At 41.2% G+C, this 25,309-nt stretch overlaps 1 protein-coding gene and 1 long non-coding RNA gene across 5 annotated transcripts in view; both read left to right on the forward strand.

Moving 5' to 3' along the window:
• LOC109634879 (phospholipid-transporting ATPase ABCA1) overlaps positions 1-2,642 on the forward strand; it is a 162,965-nt gene extending 160,323 nt beyond the window's left edge. For all 4 annotated transcript variants that reach the window (XM_020095670.2, XM_020095672.2, XM_020095668.2 and 1 more), the window contains one exon: positions 51-2,642. In XM_020095670.2, the coding sequence (XP_019951229.2) occupies positions 51-173 (123 nt within the window). In that variant the 3' untranslated portion in view covers positions 174-2,642. The remainder of the gene's footprint in view (positions 1-50) is intronic.
• Positions 2,643-2,706: 64 nt separating this feature from the next.
• On the forward strand, positions 2,707-25,309 carry LOC138406406 (uncharacterized). The gene is made up of 4 exons (XR_011239857.1): positions 2,707-2,848; positions 3,691-3,775; positions 23,025-23,079; positions 25,170-25,309. It is a non-coding gene; the product is annotated as an uncharacterized lncRNA (long non-coding RNA).

The following is a 25,309-nucleotide window of genomic DNA, read 5'->3' on the forward strand; positions in this document are numbered from 1 at the left end:
TCGTCTTGTTTTTAACTTTACGTACTTTTTCCTTGTCGTTATTATTCCAGGTGTTTGTGAATTTTGCGAGGCACCAGCACATAGAGGAGGAGGCCCAGGGCTACGACAACCCGGTGGACACCTCAGATGAGCAGCCATCTCTGAAGAACTCCCAAGACGCAGAGAAGGTGTAACGCCCATAAGGAACACAAGGCTCCTACAGTGGGCCGGCGATATACACTAATCAAAATTAGATGGTTGTGATGTTCCCACCGTGAGTGATGTACGGTATTCCACCCAAATTACTGCAATTTGCAAATAGGCAGACCTTTCGGAAACATTTTCTGAACCCACCACATCAATTCCTAACACTGATCAATTAAGAAAGGCAAATTCCTCTGCTGGCAATGGCAAAGGAGCCAAAGCCTTTCAAACCCTGCATATACCCGCTAATGTTGATGTTAGTGTTAAAGTATTTGTGGGGGTATGTTAACCTACATTTAACCAAATAATCATCTTTATAGCAACAAATCAACTACAAATGTCGTAAATAGTAATGACACTGGTTCCTTGTAATGTCTCCACCATGTGTGGACTCTATGTAATGAATAGATGTGTCAGAAAATGCATACGTTTCATTTGGTTGAACGTATACTGCTGATGTTGATATCTTACCTCAAGAGAGTAAGAGCCAAACTATCCCTCAGAGCATCATGCATTGCACAACAACCAGGATACCTCAGCACTGACTTTCAAATTGAATTGCAACCTTTTTACCGTTTTTAAATGTTGCTTGTTGTTTACATTAACTTTGGATTTTAATGACATGTTGAACTGTAAAATTATTGAAAAGGAAAATCCCTACGACTTATTATTGATGACAATGAATTTGTCAGGTCAGATATTTGATGCACTCCAAGAACTTTTAAAATTAATGACACCAAATTAACTCAACAAATGACTAAAGAGGAATCTTTTGTCAACACTGATTCCAAAAGACATTAAACCACAGTGAGTTTCAGCCCAGTTGCCACCGAGCAGAAACGATTACTAACAACTCTCTCAAACGTGTTGGCTTTGAATTTCTCAATAAGCGTCCAATCAGCTGTAAATTGCGTTTAATGAAAGACGCTGAGGTCACAGCACTGAGGTGATGCACAGTCAGTCAGAGACAAATTGCTGTCAAACATATTTGATCTGCAAGAAAAGCAACAAGCAGACAACTTCTCTTCAGAGCCTTTCTGATGCTGCATTAAATTCAGTGATCGGTGATTAACTTTAGCACTAAGGATTTTTTGTCATAAGGCATTCTGGGTATTGGCACTGGTGTATTGATCCATGACCACCAGAGATCAGTGGCAGAACTCTGCTGATGAAGTGAATCTGTTTTGCCACAGTGAGCCTTCCAAACACCCAGTGGTAATCCTGAAAACTTGATTGAAAATGGGTGATGACTCTGCATAGCAATGCGCCTCATCTGCAAAGTTAAAATGTCTTGGCTCCAGTGCGTTTTGCAAGTATATGGACCATTTTTATGGCAATGACCCTTTACAAAGTCCTGCCTCCTTAGTGACTATAACTCCTGCTGTCAAACCTCCTCTCTGCAGACTGGTGACAACGAAAACAGAGTTACCTTCTCAAACGGTCATTTCTGGAATGATGGATCTTTGTGGTAAACTAAAGAAGACATTCATTTTGCATATATAACAACCAGTGTGGGCTAGTTTCAATTGATATCAGCTGTGTATTTGTGCCCCAAGTTAACCTTGAAATAAAATCCCTGCACAAGGGTCTTAAATGTAAATGGCAGATGTCCCAGGAAAGAATTCAGCATCCTCACAGTTGATGATCTACTTTTCAACATTTGATCAGCCAAATAAAGGGGCAGCATCATTCTTGTGTTGCAGCTTGCTAGTTAGCTTCCAGTTAATGCTATGGCCTGAGAAGAAACTCTGGAGGAACGCTGTAGTTCATATATTGGCTTGTGAGCTGGATATGTTGACGTGCCTACTGTATCCAGTCACTGCTGCTAAGCTGTGATTGGATAATTATTGCTCAGGGGAGGAGCTTAGTGACAGCTCAGTTATGACTACCAAACAGCTGTTTACAACAGTTTTAATTAATATAACATTCAAATATTGTTAAACTCATAATTTTTTAATAAGATAATAATTACAATGCTTGCAATATGTATATGTATTGGACTAGGTATGTATGAACACAATATATAACTGTAAAATATTTATTGATATATTTTTACTGAAATCATTGAAATATATATGTGTGTGGGATTTAAAATATCACCTTTGAAAATGTTGCTTATTATTGTTTTTGTCCCCTTCCCTCCTTGTTCTCTAGTTTGACGTCAAACTAGAATTACAAAGAACTTCACTACACATGTTAATGTCGATAGCATCAAAATTTTCTCTGCGATTTTGTACTGAAGTACCGTTTCCGTGACGCCCCCTATTTAAAACTTGGCACTTAACTGTAGTTCACTGCTCACAGGTGCTTTGTGGTTTACTTTCACACTGTGACATAAATTGTATGCTGTGCTTACATTACCATGATGTAATGCTAGGGATAAAGAATAATGGATCCGCTTTGTACCAAATATTACTTCATGTCAAGACAAATGATTAAATAATTGCACAAACTGGAATGTGACTCAAATTTCTACATTTGAACATTTCTGTATTGGTCCATTGAAGGTCTCTCATGCTCAACTGTCTACATACTGTTTTATTGTCTTCTCCTATTTTCACACTGTTTTCTCTGAGTCTAGTTTTCAGATTCACGTGGAGTCTCCGTTACGTCCATCCTATAATTCAAACCACGGGGATGCTCAATTCACCCTGCAGTACAATTGGTAAGTTCACTTTTGCAGAGTGGCTCTCTGTCATATTTTTATTTGCCAGATGTCTGAATGTAAACTTGTCTTCTTGTCATTTAGACACTTTAAATGTGTATTCTCAAATTTAAATGCAGTGTGGCTTAGGTTAAACCCAGTTTTTTCATTTTAATTTCAATATCATAAAACATGTGTATATTTTTTTTTAGTGGAGACTTTTAATAATTCATTAAAATGACTTATTGTTATGTAATCTCCAAAACACTTGAAAAGACAATCAAACATCAACAGAACCAAGTGTCTGCTCTACTTCTCAGTCAGCACGTAAATGAAAGAACAGCTGCAGGCCTCTGTGCTGTATTTCGCCTGGCGATAGTTTTCATGTTGTTTGAACAAAAGATGCAATTTGAAGATGTCAGCTTGACTCCAGGACGGTGTGATGGACATCATTCAATATGACATCATATAAGATGTGACACCTGACACAAAATGTGACCAAACAATTCATGTATTTAATTGATAAATCCTGTAAATGTAATAAGATGCAGTCCAAGTTTGATTGGTACGTGTGTGTGTGTGTGTGTGTACTTGTTTTTGTAGACATTGATTTTACTATAAATGTGGCATCATTGATTTAAGATTATTTAAGAGCTGGATTACATGTGGCTTAAATTTGTTTATTATTCCCTTGACTTTTAATGACTTAAATTCAGTTTCTACAGTTCTTCCCATAAAATTGCCTGACTCACATTTCCCCAGATACAGTTAGAACTCCCAGAGGAAACATTTTCTTTGACTTGAGTGTGTAATGTTTGGACTTCCTGCGTGTATCTCACCTCTTCTCTTTCTTTACTCATTAGAACGCTGCCTGAGCTCCGGGGCACGCCGCCAGAGACAATCAGCCGGGTGGGAACTTCACAGAGGCGATTAAACCTGAGTCTTAAGGTAGGATCGCTTGTCACCTTCTGGCATTATTCTCTCTCACTACGCATTACTGTGCAATTCATAGGAGGTTTACTTGCTGGTGACATTACAGATCAGGAGAGTTGGGTTTGTGTGGTAATGAGCAAGGCATTAATCTATTCGAACCATTTATTCCCATTCTTCAATACATATTTTCAGACATGTAGACCAGACAAGTGACAGCCTTTTGTTAAATGTTTATTTAGTTGCGTGTCATCCACCACAGCACCATAGTTTTTAAAGGAAAACAACTTTGGTGCCCACATTCTGTGCAGCGCTGAGCATTATTATGAGGCATGAAACGATAGCGAGTCGGGAACGCTGGGTAACAATCCATAAAAGGCATTTTCCATTTCAAGTAATGTCAGTAATGCTGCAACTATTTTTGAGTGAGCGTTGCCATTGCTTCCTCTAAAACACATCTGTGTCAGTGTATCCTCGGTTTCTCATCAAATTATTTAGTTTTGCTCCAGTTTTAAAATCAGTGCTTTTTCGATGATGTGTTCACAAACGTTCACAATCGTCTCACTTTGACACGACTTGACATTTTGCCAATCTCATTGTCAAGTGCGAGAATACAGTAATAGACATTGACCGTCGAAATGGGAAGACTAAAGGAGTTAGAGGGGATTCAATGATGTGCTCGACAGACGAGTGTTACAGAACGCTCCCACCATCCTTCAGACTGTAATCACCCCCTGAGTTCTGGCTGTTCTTGCTTCAGGGTACCTGTTCCAGGCAGCCTGGAATATGTAGTAATTGGAACAGTGTCTCTGTTCGTCTCACTGCTGTCGAACTGATACAGACACTTCACAGAAACTTTTTATCTGTTTACAGTGATTTTGTTTTAAATATAAAGATTGGGCCTCTGTGTTGCATGTTTCATTACAGTCTCCACTGACGTTAATTAATTCATTAGTAAGAGTTGTTGAACAGAAAGTTCAGTGTTATATACAGATATTAGAGATAATGAAATAAGATTGTATAACAAATGCAGACAAAATATGTCATCATGAAATCTGGGAAAACTAATAACACATTGTTATGAAGGGCAATTTGTATTTAGGCCCAGGAGCTTTTAATTCAAAATGTGTTATTTTTGGTTTCTTAAAGCAACACTATATTACTTTTTTATAACTTAAAATAGCAGCATCAAAACTATTTTGATGGTTCACTGACCTGGAACAGGGAGAATGGTGCAGTTTTATTTCCCACTCGTCACCTTGAACCCCTGTTCTTGCTTTAAGTTTGATCAGGTCCAATCTCCCAGGAGACGATAGAGTTCAAGTAAAAGAGTAATGCTGAAGTTATTTAAAAGCAGTGTTTGTCTCAAATATTCAGCTTGGATACAGAGTTTGATGTTTTTGTTACATAGGCGTATATTCTGCTTCAGGAAGCTGGGGATCATGGGTAATATCCACCATTCACTTTCTATGTGTGGCTGCAGAGGGCGCTGTTGCATAACAGTAAAAGTAACATAGTGTTGCTTTAATAACCTTTTTATTTCAGAATGCCACTTTTCATCAGTCTTCATCCGCCAGTTGTGACAAATAAAGCAGAGTTACTGCAGGTTGCTGTCAGTTTATTCAGACCAAAACTAACCACATCATTATAATTCATTTGCTCAAAATTTGTCAAGTGTCTAACGCACAAGATGCAGTTTGGTGCAACATAGTTGAAATACCTGAAAGACACTAAATCCCACTGTGACAGCTATTACAGCAATTTATTTGCAATATTTAAACCTGTTAAAAACACGTAGACACTCTAATTGTCAGTCCTTGACCTGATTGATATGTGAAAACATCTCCTCACTTGGCTAATTGAAAAGTGTCCACGCTTCCAGCTGTGGGCCCGTGATGTTTCCTGCTGTTCAGATTAAGGTGCATGTGGATTCTGATATTAACCCTGCTGTCGTTGTTCTAGAGGCCGAGCATAATTAGCCGTAGCTCACTAATGCAGTGAAAGTGAATAACAGTTTTTTCCCGATGGAGATTCTTTGTGTACAATACAAAACAAATGTATTCATACGTACTTTTTTATTTCGCTATGTGAAAATATAACACACGTATTCAGTCCAAATGGACTGTGACAATAACAAAGTGCTGCCCGACGCTGCTGTGTCCGTCACAGAGGGAAGTTCACATTGTGTTTTGCATTTGAAAAATCGCCCTTTGTTGTGATCGCAAAGCAATTTGGAAACATGATTATAGTCATGAGCTAACTTTAATTACTTGTTTGAGGATTTGTTATCTATGTGCGGAGTTGTTTGCTTTTTTAATCCTCATAAATGGGCTCTCACCGCAGAAAGAGGGTTGGCCTGCGCAACCAGAGGAGTTATTCAATATTTTGGCATATTTAATGAGTAAAATTCAGTGTTAACAGAAACCTTAATGACTAATGGCTCCTCTACCACTAAAATATGAGCATGTACTTATATTTTGTATGTAGCATATCTAAAGCTGGATATGAGCAAGTGAAATTTGTGTGCAGGCAGTATATTTTCTGTGGTAATGAATGTCTTGCAGAGCAGACCCCGAGTGTGTGACCCTGTCTTCTGCTGGTGTAAAATATCACTGTTGTCTCGTGGAGAAGCTTCTCCTCTCCTCCTCCACTTAATTGCCTTTGTTGACATTTTTACGCATTCATGTCACGCTAAACTCTCCATCTTGTCTGCCGGTTTGATTTAGAGGATGGAAATACCATCTCCTCTTTCTTTTTCCTGCCGTTTTTTTTTTTTAATTTTTTTATTCCCTCGTCCAAGAGATGACATAACAGCTCCTAAATTAAATGTTCCTCGATTCTCTTTGTCGCCGATGTTTCTGGGTTTATTACGTTTAGTGGCTTTTTCTTTAATCTCCAGGCTGTGCCACAGAACTCATAGTGAGTGGGTTTTCCAGAAATTTGTATGCGGGGCTGCTCTGGACTATTTTGAGCAACTTCAAAGCTTTATTGCAGCGTCTATATGTGGATGCGTGACCCCCGGTGGAAGCTGGTGTGAAGGTATCAGGGGGGGGTGATGACGCATCCTGTGACAGGGTTCAGTTTAACAAGACAGGGCTGCGTCAAAAGTTGCTCTGATGAGTCAAACTTTTGGTCTGCAGCCTTTTTTTATAACAGCCTCCCGCTCTGGGACCTCATGCTGAGTAAGAGAGTAACTTTTATCTAGTATAGCACCAGACTTTCAAAGAGCAAAGTCACAAAAGTACAATAATTAAAGATAAAACCATAAAAGTAGTAAGGGAGGAGGGACGGTGAGGTTTTGAGCTTGCTTTCTTTTTGATTTTAGTTCATTTCGGATCTCCTGCTCTTGAATGCAGCAACACACCGCTGCCAACTCGGAGACATTTCCCAGCTCCTTTCACTGAGGCTTCAGCTGCCGTCTCCAAAGCTGCGCTGCTCATATTTGCTGAGGGTGGGCGGTGAGTCACTGTCACGACAGAGTCGCTGTCACAGCACTGTCAGACATGAACTGTCTAGTGCGGTGACTGATTATGGCCGTTCTAATAATTTAGCTTTCTTTAAGTCACCTTTGCAAATGGCTGTGAATTACTTTCCTTCTCAATTCATGACTTAATGTCTGTCTTAGATTTGCTTCGTGTGTGTGTGTGTGTGTGTGTTGAATAAAGCCAAGCACTTAAGTAATTATTCTTGGATAAACAACCTCTGAATATGATTCACTCTGTATCCTGACCTTTCCATTTTCTTTTATTCAACACTCTGAGTAGTTAAGTGCACCTCACATACAGGAATGTGTGTATGATGTATTTTTGCAGACTAACCTGGTAGTTAACATCAGCCTGTGTCCCTCAATGAGACAATGAGATTTTTCCGGTGGCTTTTCGGGGGTGGTGGGATGTAACAAAAACATATACTTTGTCACTGTACTGAAGTACACTTTTCATGTATCTTTACTTAACTGAAGTATATTTATTTTCTTGTACTTTTCCCTTTTACTCCACTCCACTTAGCAGTATTTGCATGTATATAGAAAGTACCTATACGCATTGCTTGGCTACATTTTTACCATTCATTGTGGTTTTTTAAATAATTTAAAAAGTGTTTAATTAAGAAAGGGGAATTAGTTTAATGATCCAATCAGACCGAGCAGGACGAGTTAGACCCCGCCTCCTGCAGCAGCAGCATCGCAGGTGAAGACTCATCTGAAATGGATTTGGAAGATGTCACCATGGAGACTCATTAATTGCCCATTCATCACCATATTTAAGAGACATATTCAAATTCAGGTATGAAACTAAATATACATTAGACTCTTGCAAAGTTGCATTTGGGAATAGGCTGCAATCTGCAAGTACTATTTGAAAGCAAGCACTTTCTAGTACTCTTGAGTACTTGTTTGTGTTTATTTGTACTTCCTCCACCACTGCTTTAAGGTTATTGCAGAAAATATGATCTCAGGGACATTTTCATAGATTAACTCTCACCTCTGTCACAATACATCTACGTCACCTCCTCCAATCTTCTTCTTGTGTTCACCACTTATCTTATTTCAGGCATCCAACCAAAAACCTAAAGAATCCTTAAGCTTAGGGGACCGGAATATAAGAAAATCCAACGTATTCCCTTATCCCTGCAGCGCTCTACGAACACAACTTACAGTACAAACATGGGATTGTAAATGTTTTGCATCTCCTGTTATTGTGACTCCTTTTTCTATGTCAGACTCATAAACTCGACTATCCACCCCATCCTCGTCAAAAGTTCCTGGTAAGAATGTAAAACTTCCTCGACTGAAAGAAAAGAGAACAGGATGTAAGTAATTTAAACCTATCAGCAATAACATTTCCTTCCTTCCACGTTTGGCAGAACAATTTAGTAATTATCAGTAAAACATAATTTTTAGGACGCAGAGGTTATCTTGATTTATTTGACTTTCTGCAGTAGTGTGAGAAGGCACTTCCCCCCCCTGTGCTTTAATGCACAGTGCCAAAAGTGATTCAGGGCTCAGCAGCAAAACTCGCATGGAGTCATAATTAATTCATTTGCTGGACAGGAGTTTGTGTACCCTGTCGTCCAGAAGGGTTAGAGGGTTTGGCAGTTCGGGGAGTCAAAACAAATCCGAATCTCGTTTCTGCAACATCAGAAATTCCTCTTGGACGTATATATGCCGTGCCCTGCAATAAATTACTGTCACTGACGTCCAGGCGAGAACGCAGAAATAAATAATAAAAACGACAAATATCCTTCCTATCAGGCAGGGGAGTGCGTTTAAACAGTACGAGCATGCAAACATTTCCTCGGAGTCCTCTGACAGCTGCTGTCCCTGCTTTTCCTCCCAGAATCCTCCTCTTCCATCTACTCGGGTGTGTTTCATCGTGTTGTCTTGTTCATTAAAGAGTGCCTTGAAGTCTCAACAGTAGTTTGCGACTTTCTGTGTAATCTTGTCTGGAAAGCGATACACTTGCTGGAAAGGGCACCAGCGATCTTGTTGACAATAAAAGCAAAATCACAATGCAGGCTCTCGCTTCCTGTTGCCACTTCAAAACCTCAGTGTCTAATAGGTTGGTGAAGAGGCTTGGTTTTTGCCGGCAAGGTTGCTGGAGGGGTCGGGGTTGTAAAAAGTGAGGGAAAAGGAAACCGACAGAGAATTCAAGGCCCAAACACTCTCAGGCCCGGCTGTTTCTTCCCTTCTCTCTCTCTCCAAAGCCTCCCAGCACTTTCCAATCTGTTTTGTTGCTGGGTGCGCTCCACTCCCAGTGTTTATCTGACATCATGAAGCGTTTCGACTTCCCCCAATCCGCTGACAGCCCAGAACTCTTCAGAGTGCACACACGAGCCAGCTCGGCAGATGACAAAGCGATGCTGAGCCCGTCGGCGCAACCACGCGGCTCCCAGTATGTTTTGCCATCAGCGAGTTACCTACCTGGTCTGGCGAGGACTCAGCTCGGGAGACCTCCTCATTATTCACTCTGACAGGGTTGTATGACCCAGCGGCCATGCCCAGACTTGATCTGGGAGCACGAGCAGATGCTTGAACCTGTAGCTGCAGAACTGTTAACAAACTGCAACCAAATATGGAAACATAAAGTAAATAAAACAGGAAGACCAAAGGGTTAGTGGAAGTTTTGATCTTGTTTATTTGGGTCTAGAGTCGTAAGAGGTGGTTTGACTCAGGCACTGGAATTTGAAACTTGAATTGTTATGCAGTGCAGGGTTAGGGGTTAAAAAAAACCCAGGAACGAACTTATTAATGCGCGGCACACATCTGCCTGCAGGTGCATACTGATCAGCCGAGCTTGATTGAGCACAAGATGATTCACCCAGGCCTTTATTTTGATGGAGCGATTCAGGGCTGCACTTGAAGAGCCACCTTGCCTTCCCTTTGGTCTCCGGTCTCCTAATGAAACTCTGTGTAGCAGCTTGTAAGGCCTGTGGAAAACACAATCCCTAAATTTGCCACCAGGCATGTTTTTTTTTACTCACAATATATTTATTTTCCCTTAAATCAAAAGAGGTTTGACCTTAGCACCATAGGAATACAGAGTAGACGAGAAAGAGGCCCCCTTTCCCAAGTTAAATCTGAATGGGTTGCCACAGCTCGGAAACTAACAGAATCAGCACCTTGCACTCTCTCAAATGTTTACCGTCACTGTACTTCGCTGCATCAGGGAAAAAAATGTTAAGGACACAGAAAATCGCTGACCTTCAAAATGCTGCGGCTGCTGGCCAAAACCCTCAGATAATCCTGGTTTCCTTTTCTCAGGGTAGAAAGTGACAGAAGCGAGCATTGATAATTCCACAAAACAGATCAGGTCATTTGATATGTGCCTGTCAGGAATAAATTGTTATTTTGCTGCATCAAACCTTTGAAGGGGTAGTTCACCCAAAAATGAAAATTCACTCATTATTTCTTTAATACTTCTTTTTGAATCTCCATCAAATATTTTGCTTTGATACGACAAAGACGCCTAAAAAAACAACTTTTTTGTGAGTGAAAAAGCAAAGTTTTCTTGTAATATCTTTGCAAATTTTCACATTAGTCGAAACTTTACTTTTCCTCCTCATGAAGGACATTGTGTGCAAAATAATCCTCCAGTGTGGCGTCGATGCCACCTTGAAACACAAACCTTATCAAAGAGATAACCAGAAATCAAAGGCTATCATGATGAATGTGTCTTATTGTTCCTGCCGTTTTCAACAAATCTTGTGAGCCCTTGCTGCGATATAGTAAATGGACTGCATTTATATAGCGCCTCTATATGTTACATAGCATTAATACACTGTTGGAACACAGATGTCGGGGATCAAACCATCGATCTTGTGGCTAGTGAACGACCTGTTCCATCTTTCTTGTTCTGTAACAAACAGTCAGATGAATCTTTATGTGCTTCAGTAACACATTCGTGTTTAGCATTATTATTTTATTATTATTATTGTTTTTCTCTGCTCGGGAAAGTGGTTTCAGACTTTGACTCTGTGAGCACAATGTCCCACTGTGTGCGTGTGTGTACAGTTCTAGTAAAAGGCCAGGCCAATCGATCAGCAGGGGCTTAACAGCTTTAGTCAAAGAGCACATTCTTGCTTGCTGCTCTATGCTCTGTGGGTTTTCTCTCTGCCGTGGTTGTTCTAACGCTGAATTCAAATGTCCAGACCGAGCCCTGGTGAACTGAGATCTGAGGAAATCTGACTGGAGAGCTCATGGTGAATACGCAAGTTTGAAAGCATGTATTCTCAGTAAAGACGGAAGCTGTGATTGGTTTAAAGACAGTTTTCCAAATGGGGCATTTGAATCCTCATGGGAATAACAATTGCATGCCTCGAGATAGATGAATCAATTAATAGCAACTTGCATGACCATGTTGAACTCGACAGCAGACGGACATTATTCCCTCCCTGAGGACCATGTTTCCAAATCTTATTCCAGAGACGAGAACAAGCCTCTGTCACCTGATGTCTCCCATGATCACATCAGCAGAGCAGTGAGCTGTGTGAAATCCCACTCGCAGTCTTCAGGCGAGCAGACTCTCTGGAAGTCTGCATGAGAGCTCTGGCAGACCAGATGAATTTTGGCAAAGGCCTGCCCTAACCCCTCTGCAAAGCCCGCAAGTCAGCAAGTCTGGGCGAGTGGACTTTTCTGGATTCAGCACATGGTCTGTGCCCTCCGCCCCCTCCCCCGCCCGAGTTGTCAGAAGCCCACGAGGAAACAAGAGGCCTGAGCAGAGATACTCAGCTCGAGTGAGTGACTTCAGCTCTGTGCCCAGACTCCCAGCATCACTGATGTGCCCCATGTTTTTGCTCATTTATAGACTTGTATGTTAAAGAAAATGAGCTGAGTCGATTCTCAGTTGGTTTTAGAGCCTTTTACAGGACTTGAAGTAAATAACATGTCTTGTGATCAGCAGCATTAATAATTATTATATATGATTTTCATTTGCACCAGATTGTAGATGGTAGATTTTTTTTCCATCAGCATCCATCAAATATTCTCTGAGAGATCAATGAAAATGTTGAAAACACAATGTTAAAGAAAGTGAAATTCCAGGATCCGCACCAAAATGTAAGGACTTCCTCCTTTTGGTTCTGTGTAATCCTGCTAACTAATGGACAGGGGTGAAAACGTAAGCTCCTTGGTGGAGGTATTAATGTGCACGAGCACAGCAGCAGCTTTGAAATTATCACCGGATTGATTTCTTTTTAGAGTTGTGTGATTTGCTATCAGTTTGTCATCAGTTCTCTGCATGTTACAACCTTTGCGTGCTCTTATCTTAACCTTGTTGTTAGACAGTTAATCAAACCACTTTACTCCTGAAGCCAAAGCACGATGGCTCTCGGCTCTGAGAGGAGAGAGAGGGAGAACTCTGCAGGTCGTGCATGCGTTTGGTCCCGGCCCTTTGCAGCTGCTTGTTTGTGTTTCCAGTGGCTTTGATTAGCGTGCTCCAGCCCACTTGGCGTCCCACATCACCGGAATACATTGACAGTGGAGAGCGGGCGGAGACGCTGCTCTGCACGTCTCTGAGGACAGGGCCAACTGGAGGGAAAGATGCAGAAATATGTAACATTCATACTGCGGGCTAAAATTAAACATCATGAGATGCAAGTCAACAGTAATGGCAACCTGACTTCTTGTTTAGTCACTCAACCAATCCATGCCTGCTGCCATGAAAGAAACAACTGTGTGTAAGTGTTAACTTCCAATATTTATTTTAATTTAAAAATGTCTTATTTGGGGTTTATTTAGCAGATAATTAAGTGGGAATTCTCAGTGTGAATGAAGAGGGATTTAATTAGGGAACTGGAACAGCTCAATCAGCCCAAATGTCAATCTTTTTCTCATGAATTATAAAAAAAGTACAGTAATAACAGTTAAAGCAACTGTAATATTTAACATTTCACTTAAAAGAGAATAATTAGTCGCAAAACGTTTGAGGGAAATGATTTCTGTTGCCTGCAGCTGGAATCACGAGCACAAACCAAACGTTCCACTTAGAATTAATCTAAAAAAAACACGACTGATTTGTTAACGCTTATATCTTAATCTTCTGTTGCCTGTGCAGGTTTGGACTAAATTCTTATATTAGGTTTTTTAATCTTCTCTGCAGCAAATATCAGAAGATGAATTATTGTGTCATTTGAATCAAATCATTTACAGTGGGTTTACTTTCTAATCGGAAAATAACCAGCACACACGACTGTCTCAAAGATGGACACGTTCGATATTTAAAGGGTGAGGAGTTCACTTTGAGTCGTAGCATTCAGCGACCCCACGGTGGCCCCCGATCGACGATTGCTATCCTTGCTCTTTCTCCCCCGCTCTTGCCGGACAGAAGGGGACATCTGGGAAGACGCTCGGAAGCAGATGCAAAGAGTCCATTACGGTCGCCCCCCAGCTCCACAGCCATATTTCCTCTGTCAGTGTAACCACGACAATGAGAGTCTCAGGGAGGTGACCAAGAGCTTGGCCTCATCTCCAGTGCAATCTGCTTTTCAGGACGACAGAGCAGACGCACTGGTCCAGGCACACGCTCACACACACACACACACACACACACACACACACACACACACACACACACACACACACACACACACAAAGCCGTGCCATATGGCCACAGCACATAATGAGGGTCATTAATGTCTCGGTGACACGTGTGATAGACAGGTGGTGAGGTGCGCTGAGTGGCAGGTCCATCCGCAATGAAAAAGATAGAGATGACAGTGTCACAGGCAGAAGCACGCCGACGCAGTTTATATTATAATGTGGCGGTGACAATGTCAAAGCTTTTACCTGGCGTGACCGAGCCGTCCCGCTCAGAGGGCCGATGAAATTGTTTGGGGCTTTTATGTAAAAGTTTAAGAAGCTTTCCCGCTCCCCTCGCACCAAAATAATATTGATGCCACTTTAGTTTCCTCTGTGCTGCTCGGTTTGAAGCTCTGTCATGGCTCGATATGATTATTTTACACTGACTATTTGACACTTTTCGTGGCAAAGGAGAGGAAGAGAGCGCTTTGTGAAATGCAAAGGCAGATACCTTGAAATGTAGAAGACTTTTTTATTTCTATACTCCACCTTTATGTTGTTTTTTAAAGCAACTCTCACATTAGTCTCATGAGATACATACATAATAAATTGATTATATGACTCAGCAGTTAATTTGTTCGTAGGGATTCTTCGCTTTGTTGAGTTTCTCCGCTCAGACAAACCGAAAGGCTTAAGACTTTTGAAATTGGAATTTATTTGTTGTTGAAGAGGAAACATTTGTTCCACTTTCTCTGTATCTCATTTGACTCCAACAAAGAAAAAAAGTAAGAATTTCTGGGGTGGCGGAAAAATATTTTTCCTCGAATTAAGTAAGAAAGTACAAGAAGCTTTTGGATGGTGAGACTGTGGCAGTGGGGATGTGACAGAAAATAAAAGTTGAACATTTGTGCTACAGAGTTGAATGTTGCCCAAATATGAGTAGCATTGAATTTCACTATAAGAATAAAAAAAAGATAAAACAATTCATCCATTGTCTTCTGGTTATCCGAGCTCAGGATGTGGAGGTATAGCCGTCCAGGCAGCATATTCCAGACACTCCCCAGCCAATGTACACCTCCAACAGGAGGTGCCCAGGGAGCATCCAGACTAGATGCCTGAACCACATCAACTGTCTTGTTTGTGACCATAGGGTTAGAACATAGATCTACGGATAAATCAAAAGCTCGACCTCCAATATTAAAATTCCATCCCTAACTTGGATGCTTATATTTCCAGCTTGCCCATCACTAATACATTCTGCACAAACATTTAGCTTTTCAGTTTATTAGAACTGCAAATCAATGTCTATGTGAGTGTCTGGCTGCTCCCACTGAACTTATTACGCTGTGTCTGTTATGACAAGTGGCAGACAAGATGTTTTAAAATGTTTACAGACGTAGATGAAATGATGGAGCTGCAATAAATCATATTATTTCAGGCTGTATATGGGCGAACTAATGGAAGCCTCGGTGATTATACACAGAAACAAATGAATGCATCCTGTCAACCTGCAGAAAGAAAATGAGGAAGCTCATGAAAATAAACAGCGGGGCAAAAAATCAATAACACAACAAAAATTGCTCTGCATCTTGGATTATTCTGCCTTTTCTACCTGGCAGCCACTTTTCTCAAGTTTTTACAGTGTTTATAAGTTTAGTTTATGACAGAGGCCGACTCTAAAAGCACTTACCTCTTTCTTTTAAAACGTGTGCGGTTTGAGTATTTCACTCTCCTCGTCATCTTCTAATAATTCCCAAAGTGGTTTCCTGGTAAGAACAATTTCATTTGGTAGTAAAGTTACACATAAAATGTTCCAGGTAACTGCTGCTACTTGAGTTTACTTTAGTTCTGTTTGTTTGTTGGAAGTTGTTGATTTCAAGGAGAGAAATATCTTAATCTAAAGTCACAGTCCATATTTAAAGATGGACGATATGACAGCTTCCTAAAAAGTGAAGCCAAAGTATAGGTCATAAAGCCTTTGTCCTCCATGTTAGTGGATGGGACATGAACCAGTAGTTATTATCACACTGAGATTTGTTCAAATGTTATTTGTTCCTGTAAGTTTGGTTTTAATCAGTTGAGCACATATATCAGATATAAGAAAAGCAAAATCCCTAATTATTCTTTTAAGATTGTATTTAAATACACAGCTCAGATTTGAAAGTTGCTCTTGCTCACATATCTTATTATGTTGTTTAATTGCACTGAATAGGTCACTTCATCAAGGTGGCAGGTTCTCAAGGTCCTCAGAATTGTCACTACACTTTTGATTGTGCACTAGAAGAAGCTTGTTTTTGATGCAGGAAAAGTGCAGGAGCCAAGTTAAGTTGTGAAGCCCGGGTCCCAGCATGTGGGTCCAAGGGCACATGATTGACATCTCCAAAGTCCTCCAGAGCCACAGCCAGAGCCTAAAAGCTGCTGGATTTCCCGCGGCGCGAGCGGCCCCCTCGAATGCCCATCAATGGCGCGGCTGTACCCACATTAGGTGTCTCCTGCTGTCAGGGAGACATTAACAAAGCAGGTTGTGCCCTGTCCTCTGCTCTCAAGCTCCTGTTTTTTTTCTTCTTGTTGACTGTTTATTGCTGCGTCTCTCCTGAACTTCCTGGGATGAGGTGACAGACGTGGCATTGTTGACTTGAGGCGGCTGCATTAACACGTCCTGCCACACAGCTTCCGTTGCTGCAGCGATTGCCGTTATCGCCTCTTCTGCCGTGATGTTAAAAAAGAGAAAACACATGTTGTTTGCCACCTGGCGACGGCACGCATCACTCCTGTCCCCTAGAGGTCATTAGACTGATGCGGTGACGTCACACCTTGATTGGTTCCCAGTGGTTACAGCTCAGCAGTGACATTCATTTAGCTGATTAAACATTGAGAACTCGAGGAGCAGACCTCACCGCCACAGAGTCAACCTGGTGCCCACGGTCTTTTTTGTTTTTCTCTCTTTGTCAGACTAGTCTGTGGGGAAATTAACTGATGAGTTCACGCTGGCAACAGGGTTGCTATAGAAACTTCACATATAAGACTTGTTCTGGAGTTTGTCACCGGAGAGAAAACAGGAGAGAGAGAGACAAAGAGGTGGCTGTGTTGAACACTCACCGGAGAGGCATCAAACGCAGAGTCATTTGCAACACCACGTTAATGCCATGTTTTATTTCTTCTCTACCGCATCCTCGCTGCAGCATCCACCTGAAATCATCACATCCTGCTGCAGGCCTGGCTGGTTTTCTCTTTACGTTCAGGCACAGTGCATCATAATTACTCAGGTAGACACTCGTCTTTTTATATTTATTTTTTTACTGAGATTATGAACAGAATTGGACAATAAACAACACCCATCATTGGAACATTCCTCGCTGTCAATGTGCCTTTTGTATATCTCGGATAATCACTTTGGAAAATGGTACGTTTTGGGTGAATTGTCCAACACAGATTCAGGCTCGTCGACATAATGTGTGCATATTGATCAGATGTTCTCTTACTGGCCCCTAGTGGTTCAGGTTAGTAACAACATTGCAGTACTGTGAGTTTAATGTAATTTATGTTGCGGACCGTGCTGCTGTGATGTAGCTGGACATACTGATTCCACTTTAAATGCCAGGAAAGCGTATACATTTTCTTTGGAGCGACAGATTCTCCTCCTTCTTAAATCCTTCTCGCAGACTGTAGAAGTGTCATTACTGTGATTGAAAAGAAGCGGATAACTCTGTCACGTCTAATGGAGTGAGGAGAAGAAATGAGAGTTTACTTTAACAGCCTTTGAAGACTATTACCTGCGCTCTTTGTAAAATCTACTTTAAGTTTAAGAGCGGTGGAGAAAAGATGTACCTGTAGAGACGGGAGATTAAAAGTGATTAAATGGTGGAAATTCATTTAGCTGCAAAGGCTCAGCCCCTGATTTATGACTGTCACAGCCCATCCTAATTTCAGGCCGGGTGACACAAGAGATGAGCGTCGCAGGAGTCAGGCTTCAGGCTCTGACAGGAGAGTCGCTGCACTGTCTCGCATCTCTCACTCTTCCCTCCCGCCACTCCTGATGCTCCCTCTCTCCACACCGCTCCTCCGTCTTTCTCTTTGACTTTCAGAGGCGAGGAGTGAACATTGTCATGCTGAGCTCGACTCACACGTCTCCATCAAGTACCGGTGCCCCCTGGAAAAAGTGTTTTAGGAAAAAGAGAAAAATACAGTTTATTTTGAAACATCCGTCTGCCCATTCTCATCTAACCCTGCAAACACTGCCAGTGGGTACAAGCACAGAATGTGCACAGGGAGTGTGTGCATGCATACAGAAACACACAGTGAGACGTTCAAAGCCAGCTGCTGCTGATTTGAGACTCTAACACAGACGCACTCTCCCCTGCTCCCTCTTCATATTGTAAACAAAATGAACAAACACAAGCACAGTCTCTCCACCTCTTTCTGTACTCTCTGCTGACGGAGCTGTGCCTCACTTGGATCCAGGCTTTCTCAGAATAAACCTAACCCGGACTTGACCGCAGCTGGAGTTGCAGCGACAGAGACAGAAAGTTGGAGTGTCACCTTCTGCTCCTTGGCATCTCGAGCGCGAGGGCCTCGGAGAGTGCAAAGGGACACCGAGGGGGGCCCCTCTGAACCTTAGCCTCGGGACAGATGGCAGGTTTAGACCCACGGACCTGCTAATGAGTGGGTCGTGCCAAGTGGTGTCGGACACGGGGCCAGAGGTGGGGCCGCTCCATCAAAGTCGCGATCTTCCATTTCAACGAGGCGAGGCCACGCCCAGCTGCTTAGCTTGTGGTGACACACAGAAGCTAATGATGGGGTTTAGTCCAAATACTACATTGGCTTGAGACTTGAAACAGAGATACTGACACTCGGTCATTGTGTTTTAAAAATATCAAACTTCTCAGCTTTGAGGTACTCGAGGTTAAAGTTTGACTGATACTGGTTCAATCCTGGAGAAATGATCAAATACGACTAACATGCTCCACTGATGATGCTCCAGGGATTTAGCATTGCTGGATCCCATGTTGGCTATGAAGGGATCCCATCTTAGAGCAATGATACTCTGTTCTGTCCAAGGACGCATGTTTAACTGAATCTAATATTAGCTGCACTTATATTGTACTACAGTTTGATAAACCGGTCGTGTCTCTTCAGTACAAAGTAGGACCTGTGTCACTATCCCTCAACTGCAGCGCAGCAAGGAACCGCTGCCTGAGGAAAAACACAAATAGGACAATTAGGTCAAACATTCTTTGTAGCAGTTTGGTTCATATATAGATAATCATCAATGTTTAAATTAAATACAGTGCTGTAGGTGGAACTGTCGCCTCTGGAGCCTCAATTGGAAGGTGTCTCTTGATTGGCAGTATACACAGGAGGAATGATCACATCAAAAAACACTCAATACCCAATTGAGGTCACTTTAACATTGAGTATTGCGTCATTAAATTTTAAAAATGTTCTCTATATAGGGTAAAATTGTGATTGGTGAATATAATTACATTATATAAAATAGTTCAGACATGAGTTTGGTATATTTAGTATATTTGAATGTGAATTGCTGTCCGTCATCTTGTTTACGCTTATCTAGTTGGTGCTGTTGCACCATAGGTAGTTCATGTGGGGAGAAAAGAGAGGGAGAAGATAGAGAGTTGTGTTGACTGAGTTGTGTTCGAAACCCAGAAACCTTACAGCACTGAAAGTTTAGGAAGGAGCTTTAATTACCCAGACAGAAAACACAACGTTTTATCATATTCTTTTTTATAAAAGAGCAGAAAGACCACATTTAGACTAAGAAGCAACTGTACACATCACAGACTGTTGGTTATTTTCACCTCAAAACACTAACTTTTACCAGTCTGGAGACACACCCACACAATTTTGTTGGTGGAATTGGCATCATTTCTGTGTGTGAAAAAGAAAAAGGTGTGTTCATTACAAAATACCACAGTGGGCATCCCTGCCAGGAAATGCTTCCACACCTCAGACATCTGTATTTTACACCTCAGTATCAGTCTGACGGGCCTCAAATTGGCCGCCGCAGTCGCTTCAACCGGTGATTGGCTCCATGCGAGCTCAGAAACTCAAGGTCGCGTGAAGTGGAATATCATCTGGTTTCTTAATAACTGAAACTCTTCACCCCTGAGATCTGCCAGCACGTGAAATTCATGTGACTGTGTGTCAATATACATGTGATTCTCTCAATTTCCTATCTTCACTTCTAAGTGTGTGGAAAATTGGGATGAGCTATTTTAGGTAGAGCTTTGTTTGCCTCCATTAACAGTGAAGCAAATTATGACCTGCATTATATTTCCACCCAGTGATCGATTTCACTGCTGCGCTCAAATATAGAGGTGTTATATCTGAGCCAACACTTAAACTCAGTGAAGAGTCGTATTGAAGTGGTTGATATTGGTGGTGGCGCAGACAGGCTGCACCCTGGGAGCTTGTTTGTTAAGAGCACAGGTGTGAGGAGAAAGAGAAGAGACAGGTAGGAGCCTGTGATGGATGATGAGGGTACACAGTGGACCAGTGACAGGGGAACATCAATAGTTAAAGCATCAATGATGTATTGCATTTTGTAGTTTTGCTGCGCTCAGTTGAAGTTGAAAATAGTGTGGGGATTGCAGCGGCCCACACCCGGCGCTTTGCTTTGTCATATTTAGGCCGCGTGATGCTTTTGAAATGTTATTGTCATGCATAATCAGTCATCAGCGCTCACTAGAGGCTCTTTTGTTCCTCCAATCAAAGAGCTGAAGGGCAGCTGACTGACAGTGCATGAAAATCCCTCACACTGCGTGTAAGCCAGGTCCTGACTTTGTCATATTGCCCCTGTAAAGTGCATTTCTGTGTGTTTATAGCAACAACATATGCTGCTCTGCTCAGCATGAAAACTACAAAGTCACCAATGACACGTTCCAGATGTGAACTTCCCAAAGGTGACCCTAATGCCTTGCTAAAGGGCACCTTAATGCCGACAATAGGGACAATTCCGTGCCCCTATAATCTTCCTTAGTTATTTTATTGAACAACAAAGTAAGGCACCCCTCAGTTCACACATAAATGCATTGACTCTCCAACCTTTCCTATTTAAAATAAGGTATTTTAGATAATTACCTTTAATCTCCACTGACTTACTGTGATAAATATACATTTATCAACAGTAATGCATGATGTTTTGTTCTTCGTACAGAAAAATATGATTTAAATAGAAAAAACAAGACGAGAAGTAAATTACAGTTATTTATCTATACAGTAGAATCTGTAATAACATTTGAGTTGATTTGTAATGACAGCACAGCTGAAGGACCTTTCCTGATACTTCGTGCAGCAGAGATAGGCTACATATAAATTCAATTACATTTTATTATTATGACGCCAAAGCACAACATAGAGATCTTCACCTCCAGCACTTTCCATCTGCTTCCATCCATGTTGCAAACTGACTAAAGGAAGAAACACGTGCTTTAAGTATATTTAGCTCTTATCTGCAGTTCTTTACTGAATGAATATTACATTTGAAATACGGTATATGATGAAGCAGTTTCCTTTGAAGTTCTTTCTCTAAACCATGAGTCAGCTCTACACTGCAATCAGCCACAGTGAGAATTGTTCTGCAGCCGCTTTGTGCAATTATAATTAAACCGAGAGAGATAAGTTCACATTCATCACAGATGGGTTTTACACTCGAGACTCACAAAAGATGTTTTTGTGTGGATACCGTCCAGACGCCTCATTTCTTCCCTCTGCACAGCCTCACGAGAGAATTATTCTTTTCAAACACCTTCTTGTATGCAAAGATCCTTAAACAGGCATCATAATGTGACTGTTAGAAACACAAGCATCCATAAGTGGAACAGTGCAGGAAAAAAAAAAAATAGAACCACTAAATGATGCAGCAAAATATTCTCACAAACTCATTTCTCATTTTAAAGAGCTGTTTTGAAGCACAGCATATTTGGGCGCATGCTTGTCACAGCATGACATCATAGTGTGATGAACTGAGGTCTGCCACTGCATCATTGTTTCTGGGCAGCAAAGAGCTCGTGTGTCTCTTCTGCAATGAAACAGTGCCATCTATGGAAATACTGAGCGTCAGGCCTGTGTTTAATACAGACAGATATCAAGTGTTTAAAATAAATCTCTGTGGGCTGCTGAGGGAGATTCATCCTTGGAGCAACAATTCGTTTTTTTTTAACAAAATACCAAATATAATCCTTCTCTTTCTTTTTTTTTTTGCCTGATTCAGATTTTTCTCTCCCAGAGATTGTGAGAGAAAATTGCCCCAGAAATTAGTCGTGGGTAAATCCAGGGATTATGTGTCTGTAAATACGGCTCTGACAGCTGGAAATGACACTAATATGTCAGACTTGGCTGCTGTCACTCATACTTAGAAGTTGCTGCTCGCCTTGTCCCTTCAAAGTGGATCCATCAAACTTCTTTAACGTTTACTTTTTTGCCCCCAACATCCCTGTAAATGTATTTTTATGGTTTAAATGTTTTACTCATGGTAATTCCTGATGTTTCATCTGAATTTACATCTTATTTAAAGCAGTAGTTTGCTTTTTTAACATGTTGATCTGTGCTATGACAACTATTTATACCAATATTGACTGTTAGTAACTTTTAAAGCTTGGATTTACCTTTAATTTGATTACAAAGCTTAATTAGAGGAGATTATGCTCGCTAGTGATATGGAGAATATAATGCTAAATAAAAATGTGTTTTAAAGTATCTGTGAAATACTCTACGGCACTAATACAGTAGTGAAATACAAGGTGTGTGTTGGTTTTCATTTGTTTGTGAAGCTCATAGACTGTACTGACATAACTTCCCATTAGTGAAGCCAAAGCCCCTTGGCTGCCCCCTAGTGGCTGTTTGCTGGCCCAAACTAAAAAGTCAAAGAACAAACCAAATAATATTCCCTTAAATATGGTTTCTGTTGTTACAATGATGTTTGTTCAACTGTACATGTCTCTAATTATTTTGGTTTTAAGTATTTATTAAATAAATTGGGTGAAATGTCCTGATTGACAGCTAATACTGACTCACAATTGGTGTGTGACTACGTGGGTTCTCAATTCCGTGACCACACCCCCCTAATCACTACTGACCTAAATCAGTAGTGATTGCCTAAATTTGTAAAATGGCAGCGTTCGTATCAGGAATATTTTGGCATCATTTCTGGATAGTGGGAGGGATTATACACAGTCTGTGCTGTAGCTACTTTTGTCGTTTACTTCAGCTAATCTTTCTCTGCTGTCTTTCCAGATACTTTTCTTCCTGGAAAGTTTCTCTGACTTTGGCGGAAGAAGACAGCCTGGGTGTAAGTATAGCCCGAGACAATCCCCATGCAGGCAGATAACAGTGAACACATCTATCTCCTCTGTTACATGAGAATGTATGGGCCCAACCCAGGCTCAGTGTTCTGGGAGTGAACACTGGATTGCGGAAGTCTAGGGGTTGACTCTCGAAAGCCAAGAGCCTGTCAGTTTCCCTCCCAGTCTTAGCCTTCAATTACTGAATCAAAGGTGAAAGGAAGACCAAATCCCATCCTGTGCCTGGTCCTCATCTCACCCCTGCCAGACCCGACAGGCTATCTCTCCCTGCTTGTTCATTCGCTCTAACTCAAACGCACATGCAGCGCAGCTCTTGGGAACCTTGCAAGTGAGCCGCTGGTCGCGCTCCAAAGAGGCTTCAAAGTCCATTGCTCTTTCTCAGCAGGAGTGCAGATGGGGTGAATTTCCAATATGTCCTCACCCCTTATTTTTTCCCACACACTCCCTCACACGTTGCCGATTCCTGAGCCGCTCCTGCATGAATGTGTGCAGATGAGACGTGTCAGTGTCATTTTCATCCCACATCCGCGAGTTATCTCCCTGCCTGTCTTATGAAGAAATGCACTTTTTATCTTATTTACTAAACAATTTCCAGGCTTATGGCGTAAGTCGCGAGAGGCTTATCCCAGCAGAAAAACGACTTTGGTGACAGCTGGAATATGAGTATGACTGACATCACTTGACTGGTTAATGTGAAATGCAACACCGGCTGTGAAAAAAGAGCCTGTTTTTTTTTTCTTGGGTACGGCATAGATTTAAGCTGGATATTCTCCAGACGATTTCCGCTCTGGATGAAGGGATGAAACGTAAATGTGCTCCGACTCTCATGAGAAAAAAAAAACCCGTAATAAAACCCAGGCTCAGTGAAGGAAGTGTGTTATAGTTGTTGGCAAGTCAAATGTTTGTAGAGTAAATCCATATATGCTGCGCACTGCAGAGGCCTGTCATGCTATCTGACTTATCAACGAGTTATTGTTTCTGTAAATGTATGTTCTTCCTTAAGTGTAAGTGATCCTATAAGTAAAATATAAATATAACCCACTGGTAAAGTTGCCCTGAAGTGCAAATCACAACACACAACACTGATTTGATATGCTTGTGTGTTGTTGTGTTCTGTGATTTGCAGTTGTGTTGTGCAGTTGTTTTTTCTTAATTACTGCTGTTCTCCGTTATGTTTTGTTTCATTTATTTGCTGTTGTGTTTTGCACTTCAGGGCCACCGTGAGTTTATATTCAAGTATCGACGACTGCAAAAATAAACCTAAAAAAAAAACAGTCTCTTTAAATTCAACTGTGATTTCCAGTGACGTGACAGAAGGACGGAAACATGAAACAACAGCCAAACTGAAACAGAATGAAATAATGGGCTCGACACATTGTTGACCTTAGAAACTAGAAGCTGAAACAGTCTCAACTCAAGGTCCACTTACTTCCTTCTTGTGGAGCCCAATTACACAAACCCACACTGAGACGGCTCAGTTGCCATGGAAATGTAGATGTGGAAACTTTTTCGAGATTCTGAGCTCTTCTAAGACATCTCATTCAAATAAGCGTTGATCTTGTTTGTTCATTCTCGACCTTGAAGTTATAATCGTGAAGATTTCAGCGGTGGTTGTTTTGATGATGCCGCTGGTCGGTAATAACGTGTGTGGATTAATACCTCACCAGACACCGAGTGAGCAGTTATGTCGGGTGAACAACAAAAGACGAGCTGGTGTTTTAAACATATTTTTATCAGTCAAACTACAATAAAGTTTAAATTGCGTTGCTGGAATACTCATGAGTCCTTCATGTACACACTAATTTACCCTAGGAATAGTACACTTCCTCACTTATGATAAAGCTACAGAGCTTGTCTTTAAAAAAAATATCCATAAATAATGTCAATAATGATAAACAGTGTGTGAACAGGACCATCTTCAGCTCCAGCAACCGAACAAACCCAATGTTTTGAAAATGATTTTGTTCAGAACTCAGTTATTTTTTTTATCTTCCATGACCTATTTATTCTATAATATTGTATTTGTCTTTTTGAACCCGAAACATAACTTTGTTTTTTCTTTATTCATTTGTTGCAGATGTAGGTTCCGATTCTGTGGTTTGTCTTTGCTGCAAGATCGAACAACTGCAGGGACGACACATCTTATGATTGGGTCATGTTGCAGTCAGTCACCTGCTCCAAAACCTAACCACCCATCAGACGGTCACTGTGGACGCT

This window comes from Paralichthys olivaceus, chromosome 22 (assembly GCF_024713975.1).
Source record: "Paralichthys olivaceus isolate ysfri-2021 chromosome 22, ASM2471397v2, whole genome shotgun sequence".
In the NCBI taxonomy this organism is placed as follows: domain Eukaryota; kingdom Metazoa; phylum Chordata; class Actinopteri; order Pleuronectiformes; family Paralichthyidae; genus Paralichthys; species Paralichthys olivaceus.